The sequence below is a fragment of the Teleopsis dalmanni genome, chromosome 2, assembly GCF_002237135.1.
Source record: "Teleopsis dalmanni isolate 2A chromosome 2, ASM223713v2, whole genome shotgun sequence".
NCBI classification, from domain to species: domain Eukaryota; kingdom Metazoa; phylum Arthropoda; class Insecta; order Diptera; family Diopsidae; genus Teleopsis; species Teleopsis dalmanni.
The window spans coordinates 52,433,681-52,450,233 of NC_051847.1; the positions used below are offsets into that span (position 1 = coordinate 52,433,681).

General features: G+C 28.1%; 2 protein-coding genes and 2 non-coding genes across 4 annotated transcripts; 1 reads left to right on the plus strand and 3 right to left on the minus strand.

Annotated features, from left to right (window-relative positions):
* Window positions 1-1,702: 1,702 nt before the first annotated feature.
* LOC119674539 lies at window positions 1,703-2,890 on the minus strand. Its single transcript, XM_038085682.1, has one exon. It carries the CDS (start codon window positions 2,888-2,890, stop codon window positions 1,703-1,705), a length of 1,188 nt encoding a protein of 395 aa, XP_037941610.1.
* Window positions 2,891-5,369: 2,479 nt separating this feature from the next.
* Trnah-gug lies at window positions 5,370-5,441 on the minus strand. Its single transcript has one exon. It is a non-coding gene; the product is annotated as a tRNA-His (tRNA).
* Window positions 5,442-8,574: 3,133 nt separating this feature from the next.
* LOC119681598 lies at window positions 8,575-9,336 on the minus strand. Its single transcript, XM_038094841.1, has one exon. The coding sequence runs from the start codon at window positions 9,206-9,208 to the stop codon at window positions 8,675-8,677; it is 534 nt and encodes a 177-aa protein (XP_037950769.1). The 5' UTR covers window positions 9,209-9,336; the 3' UTR covers window positions 8,575-8,674.
* Window positions 9,337-11,567: 2,231 nt separating this feature from the next.
* Window positions 11,568-11,639, plus strand: Trnah-gug. Its single transcript has one exon. It is a non-coding gene; the product is annotated as a tRNA-His (tRNA).
* Window positions 11,640-16,553: the final 4,914 nt, after the last annotated feature.

The window sequence follows — 16,553 nt, forward strand, 5'->3', positions numbered from 1 at the left end:
TTTAACTAATCACTTGAAAATTCTTAACAGCTTGAAAATCGTAGGAATTCACAATATTCATTGAAGAACTTGTTAGAGAGGTACTCATACGTATATATCCATGTATGTAATATAGTTTATACTAACAAAAATTGTTAGCACCTTGGACACTTCATATACTTAAAGTGAAAAGACGTAATTTGTCAAAATATTTATAAAGGAGTGAAGAAAACATCGGACACCTCACTAAAATCTATGTAGTAGTGTTTCTGTCTAGTCAGTCTGTCTAGTTCTTGTTTTAATTCTAACAATTTGAATGTGAAACTTCATTCAGCATCTAATTGGCATATTATCGAAATTAAGACAGGTTATTTCGATGAGAGCCCATGCATCGATAATATTCAAGAAAATCGGTATATTATATTTGCAGTAAAAACATTATAAAAGAACTAAAAATAGATTAACCAAAAATTTAAACTTTTGAAGCTGGGTACTTTATGCACTTAGAGAAAAAACATGTTATGGAACGAATTTTTATAATCATTATTGAAACAGAATTAAATCCAGTGTTTTTTAAAACCTACGTATGAAGATGGTTTTGGTCAAAAAACGATGAACCTTTGCAAATACTGAGAAAGACTACAATAAAGATATTCTAAAAAATTTGGTAGATATTATTAATTATGGGCTATTATCGCTTAAACAATTGTTAAGAATCCCTATGAGCAAGTCTGATCAAACCATTCTTGGTTTGAATAACTTGATTATTATTTATAATTAATGCGGGGGGAATGCAAGAGTATCGTCTTGCTGTTTTATCTTTAGTTATCACAAGCAAAGTTAAAATACTTAAAAACACTACAATTTGAAAATTTGAAGAATCTCTCAGGATAAGAACTTTAAATCTTAAAAAAATTTTTCATATCTTACATAACACCAACTACAAATATAGAAAAAAGTTGGTTTTGCTAGACACTAATAGCTTTATATGTGGCTATGGGCAGACAAATTAACCTAACCTTTCCCAAATCCACTATATCATATAATATTTTTGATGCATTTTCGATCCGGATTTAAAAATAGACTTTAGTAGAATCACTTATTTTAAGAAACTTTTTAATGCTGATATAGCTTACGTCTTAAGACGTCAAGATTTAAAGTTGTTATATTTTAACATCTAGGCTTGATAATGTAACTAAATGTATATAGAGTATATGATTAAAGTGAAACCCTGAAGATATAATAAAACAATATTCAATGTATAACTCATTGGTATTTCTTTTGAAAACTAATTTATTTTATTTATTTATCTATTAATTTATTTATTAATTAATTTATTTATTTATATCATACATATTGATATCATAAATATATAATAGTTATATATGTTTATTTGCTAATTTTGAAATGAATGAATGAATGAATGATTCTCTTATTTAATTGTATTTTCTGAATTGATTAGAAATATAATTATATATTAATAAAATGTAATGAACTCGTGTTCACAATATGACATAACAACCATAAAATGTCCAAAATTGACTTCCTCTTTTTCTTCTCTATTTTTATTTGTCCACACTAAGGAATAGTCCATTCTCAATAACGCATTTTATATTGCCAAGTATACGTTTTTGTTCGTTAAATTTTTATTATATGAAGTATTATTAAAGTTATTATTAACAATATATACTTTTCTATTTAAATTCAATTCCATGATTATAATTTAGTTTTGCAAACGCTCTATTGAAAATATAGTGAGACTTAGAAGAATTCCAACACACCAGATCATCCAGGCTATATTAAAATAATTCAATTCTAATGGATTTACAGGATATGAGTCCAAAAGTACTGCTGCATATTTTTTACGTAAAGCTATCAAAATAGCGTGTCTATGCCATTTCATCCATAAACCCGATTGATTTATAAGCATTATAAATAAATCGAAAGACTCAAGGAATCTTGCATTTTGTTGAACTGGAAATGCCTTAAATGCCGTGTCCAAACAGATATCAGAGTAATAAAAGTAAGGCTTTTTTAATGCATTCTGTTGCATTTGCACATAACTCCATCTATCTCCACCGACTAAATAACCAAATGATCTATTCAAACTATTGATCTTCGCATAAAACTCTGGCCGATATACAACCAAAAGTATCGACTTTAATTTCTCATACATTTCGTTACCTTGTATGTCTTCTAAAGTGTCTGGTGGTAACAAAATTTTTATATTCCCATGTAATAGATCATCGATGTTATCAATGCGTTTCTGGAAAACTGGTTTCAAATTGTACGTATGTAGATATGCATCATAAAAATTATGTAAAACAAAACCAAACAATATGAGCAATAGATACAATATTGTAGCTCTCATAGACTCATACTTGGATGGTAGGCGCATATTAGGTGAATGCAATAAAACAGCAATGCTATCTGGCAATTTATTAGCTATGGATAGTGTGTACCTTTTCAATGGATTGGAACTCATGTATCGGAACAATACTGAGAATGCCAAAATACTTAAGCACCATACAATCCAGATATAACAATCGAATGGCCAAACTATATAGTAATACTTCGGTATTTCATCCTCTAATGGTATCATTACGCATTTCTTAACAAATTCCTGCGGATAACTGAACTGCATACCTTTAACTTGTTCCGTATACACACTACCTGGTAGAGACGCATTGTAGAAACCATTTGTAATAAGCGGATATATTCTTGAAGTGTTATAAATATCATTGTAGTCCAATTGTATATCGTAATTCCGGTAATAAGCAAAATTCAGAATTGTTTGTATGTAAGCACCACAAAAGTATGTTTTGTTCCCATAATCCACATAGGTAAAAACACGAGGAATATCTTCTGCAAAGGCAACACGAAGAACTTCTCCATTTTCCGAAAGCACCATTTTACACCTGATGAGTTACTTTACGCTACGTTACGAATTGAATAAAATAAAGTGGTAATGACGAGTATTTATATACATAAATGAAATGCTTAAAAAAATAAATAAAATATAAACTTAATAAATCAATACAATTTCAAAAAAACAAATTTGATTAATTGCCCATGAGACCACAGGAATTCCAGCCATTGTTTTTTTTTTCAGCAATTTTCGAAAGTCACGTTTTTTTATTCATTCTAACAATTTGGAATCCATTCTAACAATATGGAAATATTAAAGACTATTATTTTCAGTATCTCGAGGGATTCCATTTATGTTATTGAAAGCAAATTTGTACCGAATCTACTTTTTAATGAACTTGTTGATGCATTGAAAATACTAATTTAAATGTTCATTGCAAAAAAGAATTAAAATAATCGTGTTAGCATTTTACTATTTGAATCCTCAAAGGATTCACTTCAATAAGATTTGTTGATGTGAATAATAGGACTTAGAGTGTGCTACACTAACAAGTCATGGCGTCAAATAGGCACCAATATACATTTAAATACACTAAAATTATTAAATAAGCGACCTGTTCATATATCGGAAATAGTATATAGTATATCAAATTCTGAAGATTTGTCAATCAGTATAATTACCTTTAAAGAATAATTACTACTGTTAGAATATAAACTTCGTCTGTTGATTGATTTATCCTTTAATTGATTACATACTGTGAGTGACTATTGTACAGTCTATACATCTGAAATTTAATTATTCTACAAATACAGAAAGACATTGAATTGAAGAACAAGAAAATCTAACATTATCTTTCATTTTACTTGAGGGTATAATATAAAATAAACACATAACTTTCCTAAGCGTCTTAGGACCCACGTCGCTGCTCAAAACTATAAGTTCAAAGTTGTGAAAGACTTATAAAATCCTCTCTCGTTAAATAGAAATCGTGCTTTACAAGGCTCTTTTCATGTCTGTCCTGTTGTATGGTGTAGAATATTGGACAACAATCAAGCTATATCGACTCGTTAAACGTATAACAATTCAGATTTCGCTGGCTTGTTCATGTCGTGCGAATGAAAGAAAGTGCTCCGGCTAGAAAGGTTGTTGATTCGGTACACGCTGGTGAAAAACGTGGTACAGGTCATTTGCAATATAGATGGAAGGACCAGGAGACCAACGATTTGAACGCACTCGATACTATTCACTGGCGACAGCAATCCACTATTGGACTGGCTGACGGAGGGCACTGAAAGTAAGTATAATAATTGCCCGACTGCTCAGAATATCCTATTCTGTAAATATTTATTAGTATTGTAATTATATTGTAGATATTGATAGAGTTGTATTTCGTTTTTAATGAGCGATTAATTTAAATATCGGATTCTAAGCCTTGCGCATAACCTATTGTACCCATGATGGACGTTTTGATGGACATATAAATCCACTACACACAGATAATCATAACTATTCAATGGTGGCTACATAGTCGCTGTAAGGGATATGACAAGGCTGAGACTGACAACTATTACTTGCCCTCAACTAATCTGGCAGTTCACATTCGCATCTTCAATCGAAAAATTAGATAATAACTGGCAACACTGTTCAGGCAAGCAGACATAGGACAACCAACGACGGCGCAAGTCTATAAAGCCGACTAAGAAAAAAGAGATTTAAAAATACTCTCTGTTGTTATAGTTGTACATATATTTATATATCTTTAAGTTTGTTTTGACTCAGTAAGTTCTTATTTTGAATTCAGAATTGAATCTAGAAAGAATGAAGTAACACATTTAATTAAGTATATATAAATATACCTTAATAATATTCAATAAAAAAATGTAAGGACAGCATCCATATTATAACTATATTGTCATTTAATGGCTTAGATATATTAATAAATTATTATTCTTACTAAAAAAAGATAACATATGAGATCAATTACGTTATTTCTGGTGAAAAATTCTTAAGCAAACAAAAAAAAATTCCTATTGATAAATTTTATAATATATATTAATTCAAGATGCCAAATAAGGGTACTAGACCTCTTTATTGATAAACGCTGGAAGCAAATAATGTCAGCGCTTTTCAATCATATCTTTGGGAAATGGTAGCTCTAACAAGAACAATTTTAGCTAAAAACACAATGAGTAATCTATTTATATTGAAAAACCTATCAAGTTACAATTGTTAACCCAAATGAGCTATTTAGATTGTCTTAGACTCTATACATTATATTCATTATACATTATATGTTTTTACTAATGCAAGATGACTAGTACAATTATCTACTATACTAAAACCCAGCGAAATATTTAAACTCAATTTAATTATATTAAATGGTATAACACGAAAATATCCTTTGTTAAATAATTAAATTAATAAATTTTTTTTGTAGCTGATAAACTTAAATTAAAAAAATAATAGTTTCCAATTATTTATAATATAAAAAAAACACCTCCCGTGACAATGTTTTTAACATTGCCGTGACCAGGATTCGAACCTGGGTTACTACGGCCACAACGTAGGGTCCTAACCACTAGACGATCACGGCTACCGAGGCATGCAAGATGTGAATGGTAATGTTATTTATAATCTCAATTTATTTTTTAATAGCGTTGCCACATCATTCAATTAAAAGAAAGTCTAATTAAATCTTAGAGAAATATCCAATATTGAATGTCATGTTAATAAAATAGTTTCATAACAAAAAGTTTATTTGTATTTTCGTTAAATAATGTTTTTTACTACTTCAGCATTCTGAATACTTATTTTAAAAATCAATACTTAATACTTATTTTAAAAATCAATTTTAGAACCATTTATATATAAAAATCAAAAATGATTCCAAGATTACTGTCAGTTTTACATTATACATAGAAGCAACATTCCATATTAAAATGTAAAATAAACTATTTAAAGTAAACTTAAATAAGTTTTATGCAAGGCGTGTTTATGCAAGAAAATAAGACATTGGTTTTTCTATTAAAATGTTGCGTCACTACGCAAGATATCATGATAAATTACATAAAATTCTTAAAAAGACAGTGGTTTTTATTATAAATTTACAGTAATAAATATTTAACACGTTCAGTATTGTATTCAAATATTTTTAAAAAAAAACGTTTGAAAGTCACAGACATATAATATTTGGAAATTGCATGGGATAAATCGCAACGCTATGGTATAAATCGTAACGGTGTAAGTAAAATTGCAAAAACAACTATAACTATATATACAAAAATATTTGCTCATTATACAAATGATTGGTGGCGATTATGAAATGTCTACTGATAGACAATAGACATTTGTCTACTGAGTCGATTGGTAGGCATATTTCGTATGATGAAACTTGACAGACTAACATATGCACTGTTGTGAGTGATATAAGGGTTTTAGAGCACGTCGCTTCAATTAAGCTTACTTTGTTGAACCTGTTTGCTAAGAAACATTAGAATTAATTTCAAATTGTTGATATAAAATAATAAAATATATATATATATATATATATATTTATTTTATTAATATGAAATCACAATTTAATATTATATTATATTAATAAACTAAGCTAACATATTAAACTATATATATAATAATAATAATGTTATAATTATTAGTAATATTTAATTTATATATATTATAGGACCTTTTCGGTGGCTCGCAAGTATGGCAGGCTAGCCTATATTGGCTACGTGAGACATTGGCTTCACTGTTGCAATCTGTCAAGTGTTATGTTTTGACAAATAGCAAAAATAGCATAATGCAAGCAAATTACATTTTGTATAAAAATAACATTTTTTTTTACTGGCCGTGATAGAGAAAATAGTGTTGTTGTTTTGCTTACATTTCGGCCAGAATAGGCCAGTTATTTGGTGATTTTTGCCATACTTGCGAGCCACCGAAAAGGCCTTTACTTAGATTTAATATTTATTTTCAATTTTTTTAAAATACTTAAAGCTTAGTGGACCGATATTTATTTAGCGATTTATCACGATGCTTTTGGTTTTAGTTGCTTTCTTTTATCAAAACGTATTCAATACTTTCTAGACGCCTAGACACATCTTTATAAAAAAAACTTGAGCATTCGTCTGCGCCTTTAGCAAATCTAGTCTTGCCTGGTTAGTTGCTGCCTTTTTTATTGTGTAATTTTATATAAATACTTACATTATTCCCCCACGAATGTACTTGAAATGCTTGTATACACTGTTTAGTTAATTACAGGAAGATTTTTTTTTGTCAAAATATTCGAATAAATATACATAAGAAAATAATACATAAGAAAAAATATAATATCTTACACTAAAAAGTCGATATATTAAGTGGTAGGCAAAAAAAAATATCATTGAATTATTACTAATTATTAAATAAACAAAAATAATATTAAATTTATATGTTAAATTGACTGCATAAAGCGTTTCAACAGCATTTTTCATCTAATCAACAAACTTCTACTGCTCAAATGCAATAGAGAAATTTATCTACGCTAATAGAATAACTTCTATCGGCTTGCAATTCATAATACCAAAATTCATTTTTGTCTATCAGCGATAGACAACACATAATAGGAACTTATAATTCATTTTGAGAAAAATCAACACCGTCGTTTATATAATATTTGGTTTCCATTAAAAAAGTATTGTATCGAAACATTTTAATCTGGCAACCATACAGGCACATGATGATATCACAAAGAAAAGTAATTCCAATTAGACATCACCTTTGCTTTAACTAATGTAGTTAATAAAAAAATGCTATTATTTATTATTATATTTATTAACAGTGAAGGACTTGAGATTATAAAATTTATCCGGTAATTTCAGCACTTCTGGTCAAGAAGTTTCAACAACCTACAATAACAATAGTTTCAATCAAAAACTAGTGCGAGCATTATAATATGTTTATTCTAGGAAAGTCATTGTACAGTATATTAGCCGAATATTCAGACAGGTATAGATATTCATAAACAGCACTTGTACGAACATTAAAGTATTCATAGCAATTTTTTTTCTGTATTTGAATTAGATATTTGCAAAAAACGTTCGATAGTTCTTTTTCCATTACTTGACCAAGGAAACATGAAATCATATTAAAAATTTGGTGCTCATTTACGAAGTTTTTTAAAAATATACAGATGCGTTGTACTTTATATTAAAAGTTTTATTTTCTAAAAATTTTTTTAGAAAAAAAATATATCAGAGATTAAATATAATATTAAACACTATAATACTTCAATTCAAACATTTCATCGAAGTATACCGCGTGATATTTTCAGAACATTGGCACGTCTTTTGAATATTCATACATCCACCAACGACTGACATCATGCAATCAAAAAGGATACAGTATCTTATCAATTGAAAGAAACGAAAGTTAAGTTAACTACACTGCACTAGGTCATTTTATGTATTTCCTGCAAATTTCAATAAATAAGTATTATATTTCTTATTTCAGATTATAATCCCACCTATACCGCATTTATATAATCCCACCCACCTATACTCCAAACCGCTTTACGCATTTAGTGTTATATATATTGTGGTTAATAATCGTTTTTCTCTCACGAATACTTAGGCTATTTCATAAAAAATCTCAATTGTAAATAGATAGCAACACAACAATTATTGTAAAATTATATATATTTTATTTAAAAACAAAATTAAATTTTCAAAAATTACGTTAATAATTACAGATTTAATAAAAAAACAATAAATTATGTGTATTACAACAATGATATTTAAATGAGCGTTCCAATGTATTACGATATTTATAATATATTCGAATATTATATCATCCACCTGTTATATCAGCTAAATACATGTCCATTACTCGTGGGTCTCGATGTTGGACTTCTCTTCTTCTAGGTATTGGTTGGTAGTCAGGTCTTCGCGTTCCATTAACCGCATTTAAACTTAAGTTGTCATTAGCTTCTTCCTCTATGGGACGCATTTGCTTTTTAAGAATTCGTGCAGCTGCTGCAGCACTAGTCATTGGTCTGTCGTCAGATGACGCCGATACATTACTTATACCTAAGACTTCAGTATTTATTTCTGTACTTTGTTTTGATGCATTCGTCGCCTCTGAGTCCTCCGTTACAGATGAAACACCATATTCACTTTTTTTTTTCATTTCTATAGCATTGTTCAATTTAATGCGAAAAGCCTGTTTTACAGTTTTGTAGCATATCTCGCATATTAGGCAGGCTTGACGAAATTCTTTGAATCTTTTTTTTATAAATGTAATGTATTGTTCATTCGTAACTTTAAAACCTTTTCCCGAATAATTTTTTTTACACAAATAGCACTGCTTAGGTCTGAATTCCATCTTTTTCAAACAAAAACAAAATTATATGCCGGCAATAAATTGAATGGAGATGCTGCCACCTCACTAAATTATCTCTAATTCAGAAACATTTTTGGCGGCATCAACTTAATCGGCGATGATACCACCTTTCTTAAATGATTTTAAATTCGAAAATATCTTTGCCGGTAACAATTTATGGTATGTTTATATTTCAGTTTTTCTATGTAATTAAGCTATTTATACTCTACATATGCTTTACACTCTTTTACTTTGGCAAGATTTTTGCATAGACTCACTGTTTCACTGATGTATAAAAGTTTTTGTTTATGAAGGAAACTCAGAAATAATACGTATTTGCATTCGAACATAGAAATTTTGCCAAAGACCATCCAGTGGAGACACCAAGTTCTATGTTTTTTTTATTTATATTTATTATATAAATAGACTTTAACAATATATTATGATTAACTCTTTTATCTTTACATATATTTTGTATAGCAAATGTATTCAACCCTAACTACTTATTTTTCTAATTTATGATAATTATGGTTACACATTGTATTATTATAAATTATGAATTTAATTTTATTTATTATGTGTGCTATTTACAATTTAACCGTATGAATTGATTGTTTGCTGATTTTCGTAAGGAATTATCGAATTATCTTATCGAACTACCAAAATTAGTATCAGAATTATGATTACTTGTACTGTGTAAACAAGATATTAAAATTCGTCACAAAGTATCTTAGATTAAACATCGGAAACATATTAGGAGTATTCAAGATCTCTGTGCATTGTTGCATATGCATTATTGCAAACTTAAAGAATCGTAAAAGCATTTTTTGCATATTAGTCTTGCAAATGATTAGAACAGCTGATTTTTGTTTTTGTATTTATTTACTTATAATAATTCACAGTGTCTTGAAAATCACATATGCAAGGACTAATTGGTATTGAAAATATGGTCTAATGGTTCAAGGCATAAGGTAATAACCTTGGAAATCAATTGCAGAATCATAAGAGATGGAATTGGTTTTATAAAATCAAAAAATTTTATACATGCAACGATGCACAGAGTTCTTGAATACCCCTATTAAGACAACATCTTTTGTTAGCATGTTGAAAAAAATAACATACAATCGCTATTACTGTAGTTGGCAGCAATCGAAATGTCATTAGATGTTTTGTTTTTATTCAACACAAAGTCACATAATGCATAATTTTCATGTGTTGAATTTGTTTTTATATTATCTCAAATATTAAAAGTTAACTTCAACCAAAATCTTTAAACAATATTTAGGCCGTGTACGAGTTCGAGTAAATTAATGGTAAATTGAGGGAAATAGTAAAGCTAATAATCGGTATAGCAGCTAATGTTGGTATTTAACAGAATTTCGAGTAGGTTAAATTAGATAAAAATTGGGTAAATTAGGTGTTACCATTGTGAAAATTTTATAAGATATTTAATAAATAAAAAAATAAATTTGAAAACTTTTAACCAAAAATAATAAATAAATAAATAAATATTTACATAAGTGTAGTGCAAAAAATCTCTAGAAAATTTCAATTTACTTTATATCAATTTACTCAATTATTTTAAAGTTCGAAAAAATCGAATACCAATTAAAAAATCGAATACCAATTTTTTGATAGCTGATTAGAAATCATTCACAATAGATTACTTTTAATTTTGGCAACACTACCTTGTGAGTTGCTTATCTGATAAGTGATTTCAATGAGTTGGGCTAAATAAGTTAGCTGTGTCGTCGTTTTCTATTTATTTTCAAAATAAGCGTTATGATTACACCATCAACTGCAAACATGCATACAAACGAATTATTTTACTCAAACATAGCATATTTCAAATATTATATTTACATTTAGAATTATCAAATTCTTTTCAACATATTTTTATATAGATTTTATATAAAAATATAGTAAAATATTTGTCGAGTAAAATGAATTAGTCTGAACATAGCAGAACAAAATTGTCAAAAATTTGGACCGTCTCTTTTAATACTGTTGTTTTTATTTTTAGTTGGTGGCAGTTTCACAATTAACAGTATCATAACAAAACGCGGTTTAAATCATAATAGTTTAATAAGTGTTCTTATAATATTAGAAACATATTATGGTTGTTATAGAATGCTGATTAACAAAACTAATTTTGTAGTATTAAATTTTAAAAAATTGAGTATATTGAATTAATAAATTTTTTTTTATTTTATTAATATAATTTGAGAAGTAAATTTTGAGTTTTTATAGTAGAAATAAATACAAATTTTAAAAATATATGTATAATATTTTAAAATTATTAATGCATATAATAGGATAGTATATAATTGACATTTGCAAATGACGAAACAAGCTTCGTGTAGCCGTGATCGTCTAGTGGTTAGGACCCTACGTTGTGGCCGTAGTAACCCAGGTTCGAATCCTGGTCACGGCAATGTTAAAAGCATTGTCACGGGCGAAGCAGTTTTTTTTTGTTTTTTAATAATTCTAATTATTTAATTATTTTTATTTAGTTTAAAAATTTTTGTTTTATTAACAACAAAAATGCATACCTTAAAATTAAGGTACCGTGAATTGCATCAACTCTAAAGGCCAAACTAAAAGACAATCCATTCAAGGTAGTTTTAAATAGATTTCTTGCTGTTAGCAGAGAGAATATAGAAACTCCATATCATAACATTTTACCAAAACGAGACCAGTATGTGGTGATTTGTAAAATAAGTATTGAATCATTGTTTTGTAAAATGAGACCAGTGTGTGGCTATTATATAAAATGAGTATTAAAATATATCTTTAAATTTGCAAAACTAAAAAGAAGCGGTTTATTTTGTACCACATACAATATAGGAAATGAAACCAAACAAACTAGGTGCTTATATTCAATATCCCCGTTTGATAATAATATAACAATTTATTTATACATTTTTCTAAATATTTTTCCATTCTATAGTTTCCAAAAAAATTTGGATTTATATGATTGACCAAATCTGTAAGAACCAAATCTTAATACAAAAATGGCTCACTAACTATTAGATCATATTTTTTTTATCATATTTCATATAAGAGTTTTAAACTCTTATTACATCGATTATTTGTTGACATATAAAAGTTAATGATGAGAAAAAAGAAAAATAACGCTTTCAGTTTTGATACACTAGATATTATATATTTGTTGTTTTTTTTTATATAACAAGAAAAAGTTCGTTCAAAAATAAAAAAAAACATGTAAATAAATTTGAATTAAATTTTCGGAATGAAAAATAAAAGCAAAATAATTTGTTTTTATTTCTAAGGAAAAATTAACTAATTTTAACAAGTATATACATTTCTTTAAGAATAATTTAATAAAATTTAGTTTCAAAATAATTACTAAATATACAAATAAATTAAAAAAATGAAATACATATTTATAAAAGATAACACATTGATATTTTAAAAGAACACCACAATATTTGCACATAATTAATAAATAAAATTAGCGTGGAAATGATTCAGTACAACTGAACTTATTATTTTTATGGTTGCCCATATAGCATTTCTGAACCTGGCGGTATAGCACTTGGATCAATGGTAGAACTAAAGTAATTTGCTGGTGTCTCAAAAATAGAATCTTCAGCTTTATGCATTTGTTTATATTGTTGTTGTTGTTGCTGATGCTGCTGAAGTTCAGTCGTAAATTGTTGTTTTTCGTGTTGATGTTGTTGTAGAGTTAAATTATATGGATTTTGTACATATTCCTGATAGATGTCGGCACCCGATTGTGTCAGTTGTGATTGCACATAAACAGGTGTAAAACTGTGTACAATGGCTGAAGTCGGTATTTTAGATAATGAGGGATATTGATTACCAACTAAGAGATGACTAATTGGCACAGTTGTATTTTCATACTGTACTTAGGCTGTTTCATAAAAAATCTCAATTGTAAATAGATAGCAACACAACAATTATTGTAAAATTATATATATTTTATTTAAAAACAAAATTATTTTCAAAAATTACGTTAATAATTACAGATTCAATAAAAAAACAATAAATTATGTGTATTATAACAATGATATTTAAATGAGCGTTCCAATGTATTACGATATTTATAATATATTCGAATATTATATCATCCACCTGTTATATCAGCTAAATACATGTCCATTACTCGTGGGTCTCGATGTTGGACTTCTCTTCTTCTAGGTATTGGTTGGTAGTCAGGTCTTCGCGTTCCATTAACCGCATTTAAACTTAAGTTGTCATTAGTTTCTTCCTCTATGGGACGCATTTGCTTTTTAAGAATTCGTGCAGCTGCTGCAGCACTAGTCATTGGTCTGTCGTCAGATGACGCCGATACATTACTTATACCTAAGACTTCAGTATTTATTTCTGTACTTTGTTTTGATGCATTCGTCGCCTCTGAGTCCTCCGTTACAGATGAAACACCATATTCACTTTTTTTTTTCATTTCTATAGCATTGTTCAATTTAATGCGAAAAGCCTGTTTTACAGTTTTGTAGCATATCTCGCATATTTGGCAGGCTTGGCGAAATTCTTTGAATCTTTTTTTTATAAATGTAATGTAGCGTTCATTCGTAACTTTAATCCCTTTTCCCGAATAATTTTTTTTACACAAATAGCACTGCTTAGGTCTGAATTCCATCTTTTTCAAATAAAAACAAAATTATATGCCGGCAATAAATTGAATGGAGATGCTGCCACCTCACTAAATTATCTCTAATTCAGAAACATTTTTGGCGGCATCAACTTAATCGGCGATGATACCACCTTTCTTAAATGATTTTAAATTCGAAAATATCTTTGCCGGTAACAATTTATGGTATGTTTATATTTCAGTTTTTCTATGTAATTAAGCTATTTATACTCTACATATGCTTTACACTCTTTTACTTTGGCAAGATTTTTGCATAGACTCACTGTTTCACTGATATATAAAAGTTTTTGTTTATGAAGGAAACTCAGAAATAATACGTATTTGCATTCGAACATAGAAATTTTGCCAAAGTCCATCCAGTGGAGACACCAAGTTCTATATTTTTTTTTTATTTATATTTATTATTCAAATAGACTTTAACAATATATTATGATTAACTCTTTTATCTTTACATATATTTTGTATAGCAAATGTATTCAACCCTAAATATTTATTTTTCTAATTTATGATAATTATCCACAATATGGTTACACATTATATTATTATAAATTATGAATTTAATTTTATTTATTATGTGTGCTATTTACAATTTAACCGTATGAATTGATTGTTTGCTGATTTTCGTAAGGAATTATCGAATTATCTTGTCGAACTACCAAAATTAGTATCAGAATTATGATTACTTGTACTGTGTAAACAAGATATTAAAATTCGTCACAAAGTATCTTAGATTAAACATCGGAAACATATTAGGAGTATTCAAGATCTCTGTGCATTGTTGCATATGCATTATTGCAAACTTAAAGAATCGTAAAAGCATTTTTTGCATATTAGTCTTGCAAATGATTAGAACAGCTGATTTTTGTTTTTGTATTTATTTACTTATAATAATTCACAGTGTCTTGAAAATCACCAAATCTGTAAGAACCAAATCTTAATACAAAAATGGCTCACTAACTATTAGATCATATTTTTTTTATCATATTTCATATAAGAGTTTTAAACTCTTATTACATCGATTATTTGTTGACATATAAAAGTTAATGATGAGAAAAAAGAAAAATAACGCTTTCAGTTTTGATACACTAGATATTATATATTTGTTGTTTTTTTTTATATAACAAGAAAAAGTTCGTTCAAAAATAAAAAAAAACATGTAAATAAATTTGAATTAAATTTTCGGAATGAAAAATAAAAGCAAAATAATTTGTTTTTATTTCTAAGGAAAAATTAACTAATTTTAACAAGTATATACATTTCTTTAAGAATAATTTAATAAAATTTAGTTTCAAAATAATTACTAAATATACAAATAAATTAAAAAAATGAAATACATATTTATAAAAGATAACACATTGATATTTTAAAAGAACACCACAATATTTGCACATAATTAATAAATAAAATTAGCGTGGAAATGATTCAGTACAACTGAACTTATTATTTTTATGGTTGCCCATATAGCATTTCTGAACCTGGCGGTATAGCACTTGGATCAATGGTAGAACTAAAGTAATTTGCTGGTGTCTCAAAAATAGAATCTTCAGCTTTATGCATTTGTTTATATTGTTGTTGTTGTTGCTGATGCTGCTGAAGTTCAGTCGTAAATTGTTGTTTTTCGTGTTGATGTTGTTGTAGAGTTAAATTATATGGATTTTGTACATATTCCTGATAGATGTCGGCACCCGATTGTGTCAGTTGTGATTGCACATAAACAGGTGTAAAACTGTGTACAATGGCTGAAGTCGGTATTTTAGATAATGAGGGATATTGATTACCAACTAAGAGATGACTAATTGGCACAGTTGTATTTTCATACTGTACTTAGGCTGTTTCATAAAAAATCTCAATTGTAAATAGATAGCAACACAACAATTATTGTAAAATTATATATATTTTATTTAAAAACAAAATTATTTTCAAAAATTACGTTAATAATTACAGATTCAATAAAAAAACAATAAATTATGTGTATTATAACAATGATATTTAAATGAGCGTTCCAATGTATTACGATATTTATAATATATTCGAATATTATATCATCCACCTGTTATATCAGCTAAATACATGTCCATTACTCGTGGGTCTCGATGTTGGACTTCTCTTCTTCTAGGTATTGGTTGGTAGTCAGGTCTTCGCGTTCCATTAACCGCATTTAAACTTAAGTTGTCATTAGTTTCTTCCTCTATGGGACGCATTTGCTTTTTAAGAATTCGTGCAGCTGCTGCAGCACTAGTCATTGGTCTGTCGTCAGATGACGCCGATACATTACTTATACCTAAGACTTCAGTATTTATTTCTGTACTTTGTTTTGATGCATTCGTCGCCTCTGAGTCCTCCGTTACAGATGAAACACCATATTCACTTTTTTTTTCATTTCTATAGCATTGTTCAATTTAATGCGAAAAGCCTGTTTTACAGTTTTGTAGCATATCTCGCATATTTGGCAGGCTTGGCGAAATTCTTTGAATCTTTTTTTTATAAATGTAATGTAGCGTTCATTCGTAACTTTAATCCCTTTTCCCGAAAAATTTTTTTTACACAAATAGCACTGCTTAGGTCTGAATTCCATCTTTTTTAAATAAAAACAAAATTATATGCCGGCAATAAATTGAATGGAGATGCTGCCACCTCACTAAATTATCTCTAATTCAGAAACATTTTTGGCGGCATCAACTTAATCGGCGA

Bases quoted from the DNA above. Each gene is read 5' to 3' on its own strand.
- LOC119674539 (XM_038085682.1), bottom strand. From the start codon at position 2,890: ATGGTGCTTTCGGAAAATGGAGAAGTTCTTCGTGTTGCCTTTGCAGAA.
- LOC119681598 (XM_038094841.1), bottom strand. From the start codon at position 9,208: ATGGAATTCAGACCTAAGCAGTGCTATTTGTGTAAAAAAAATTATTCG.